A 1,658-nucleotide genomic window follows, 5' to 3' on the forward strand; every position below is an offset into this window, starting at 1 on the left:
GCCATGTGTGTCAGAGTAGAGCTGTGCTCAGTAGGGTTTCCGATGGCTGATTTTTGGGAAGTAGATCTCCAGGCCTTTCTTCGGAGGTGCCTCTGGGTTGATTCGAACCTTCAACCTTTTCATTAGCAGCCGAGCATGTTCACTGTTTGTACCACCCAGGCAGCTAAATAACAAGACACAGTGATCACCAGAACAAAGCCAGAGGGGTGCCAGTGGGGGCTCATCCCAGGCGCCAGGGAAAGCCCCTGTCATGTGGGGGCAGAGCACCATGTGAGCCGAGTCCTGCAGGATGAGGGGCGGTGTCTCCTGGGAGGACAGAGCCCTCTGTTCAGCCTTGCAGTGGCTGTGCTTGGCACACAGCAGGATGCTCAGAGCTTGAAGGGTTCTTCAGTCCGTCTCTGCAGGCTCCAGATGATGTTGAAGTCAATGGAGTTGAGCAATTCCTCCCCGCAGTAACTTCTATGATTTGCTTACAGGTGCATGGAGAAATATGCCTTCGAGGCTATTTAGACACTGTCAGATTCTTGGAAGAGAAGGGTATGTACCGGGAGGGGCCGGACCTGCCCTCTGCACAGACTTTGTTCTTAGCTCTCTCGACATCCTGGGTCTATCACCCAGTGCTCAGTCTTTCAAGCGCACCTTGCTCAGTGCACTCTCGTCTCGCTCAATCCACTCGTTAGCCCCGTGAGAGAGGAAAACGTGGCCCATTTTACAGATGAGGACGCTGAGGCCTGGAGAAGGAGCCAAGGACCACATACCCCTGCGGGGCAGAGCTGGGCTTGGTGCCCAGGAAGTCCTGACTCAAGGGCTCTTTCTCCTTCCAAGTGTCCCCTTGTCTGAAGGCAATGAAACTTGTTTTTTTTTTTTTTGCTAGAACTATTGTCAGCCTTGAGTTTAACATGGGCTGAAGCTTCTGGGACGGTTGCCCCAAATGAAGCAATCAGCATAGTTGTCTCCAGGCAGCTATGAGTCACGCCCACTGGGCTAGCTCTTCTACGGGGGCAAGGGACGCCTTCCGTCGGCCTCTCGAAATATTCGAGTGGAGGCAAGTACTGGATATGCCTAGAGCTATTGTCTTAGTGACCTAGCGCCGTAACAATACCACAAGTGGGTGGCTTTAAAGAACAGAGATGGATTTTCTGACAGTGCTGGAGGCTAACAGTCCTCATTCAGGGTGTCCGCTCTAGAGGAAGGTCTCCTTCGGCTTCTAGTTGCTGCTGTTGAGTTGGCCCCCAACTCATGGTAACCCTGTGCACGACAGAACAGAATGGTGCCAGTCCCATGCCATCCCTGTGATCCGTTGCAAATCGGACTGTTGTGATCCGTAGGGTTTTCACTGGCTGATTTTCCGGCAGTAGATTGCCAGGCCTTTTCTCCTAGTCTGTCTTAGTCTGGAAGCTCGGCTGAAACTTGTTCAGCATTAGAGCAACACGCCAGCCTGCACTGATAGACGAGTGGTGGCTGTGCATGAGGTGCATTGGCCAGGAATTGAACCCAGGTCTCCTGCATGGAAGGCGAGAATTCTACCACTGAACCACCACTGCTCCAGTGGCTGTCCTTGGCTTTTCTGGGCTTGTAGATGCATCTGCCTGCATCTTCATATGGTGGCTTCCTCCGTGTGTGTGTGTGTCTGTGTGTGTGTGTGTGTGTGTGTGTGT

General features: G+C 52.8%; 1 protein-coding gene across 1 annotated transcript in view; it reads left to right on the forward strand.

The window, feature by feature from the left end:
• PNPLA3 (patatin like phospholipase domain containing 3) overlaps positions 1-1,658 on the forward strand; it is a 48,123-nt gene that overhangs the window by 33,282 nt on the left and 13,183 nt on the right. Inside the window, exon 4 of the mRNA XM_023734518.1 lies at positions 477-537. Coding sequence (XP_023590286.1) covers positions 477-537 — 61 coding nt within the window. The remainder of the gene's footprint in view (positions 1-476; positions 538-1,658) is intronic.

This window comes from Trichechus manatus, unplaced genomic scaffold, assembly GCF_000243295.1.
Source record: "Trichechus manatus latirostris isolate Lorelei unplaced genomic scaffold, TriManLat1.0 scaffold00069, whole genome shotgun sequence".
NCBI lineage: Eukaryota > Metazoa > Chordata > Mammalia > Sirenia > Trichechidae > Trichechus > Trichechus manatus.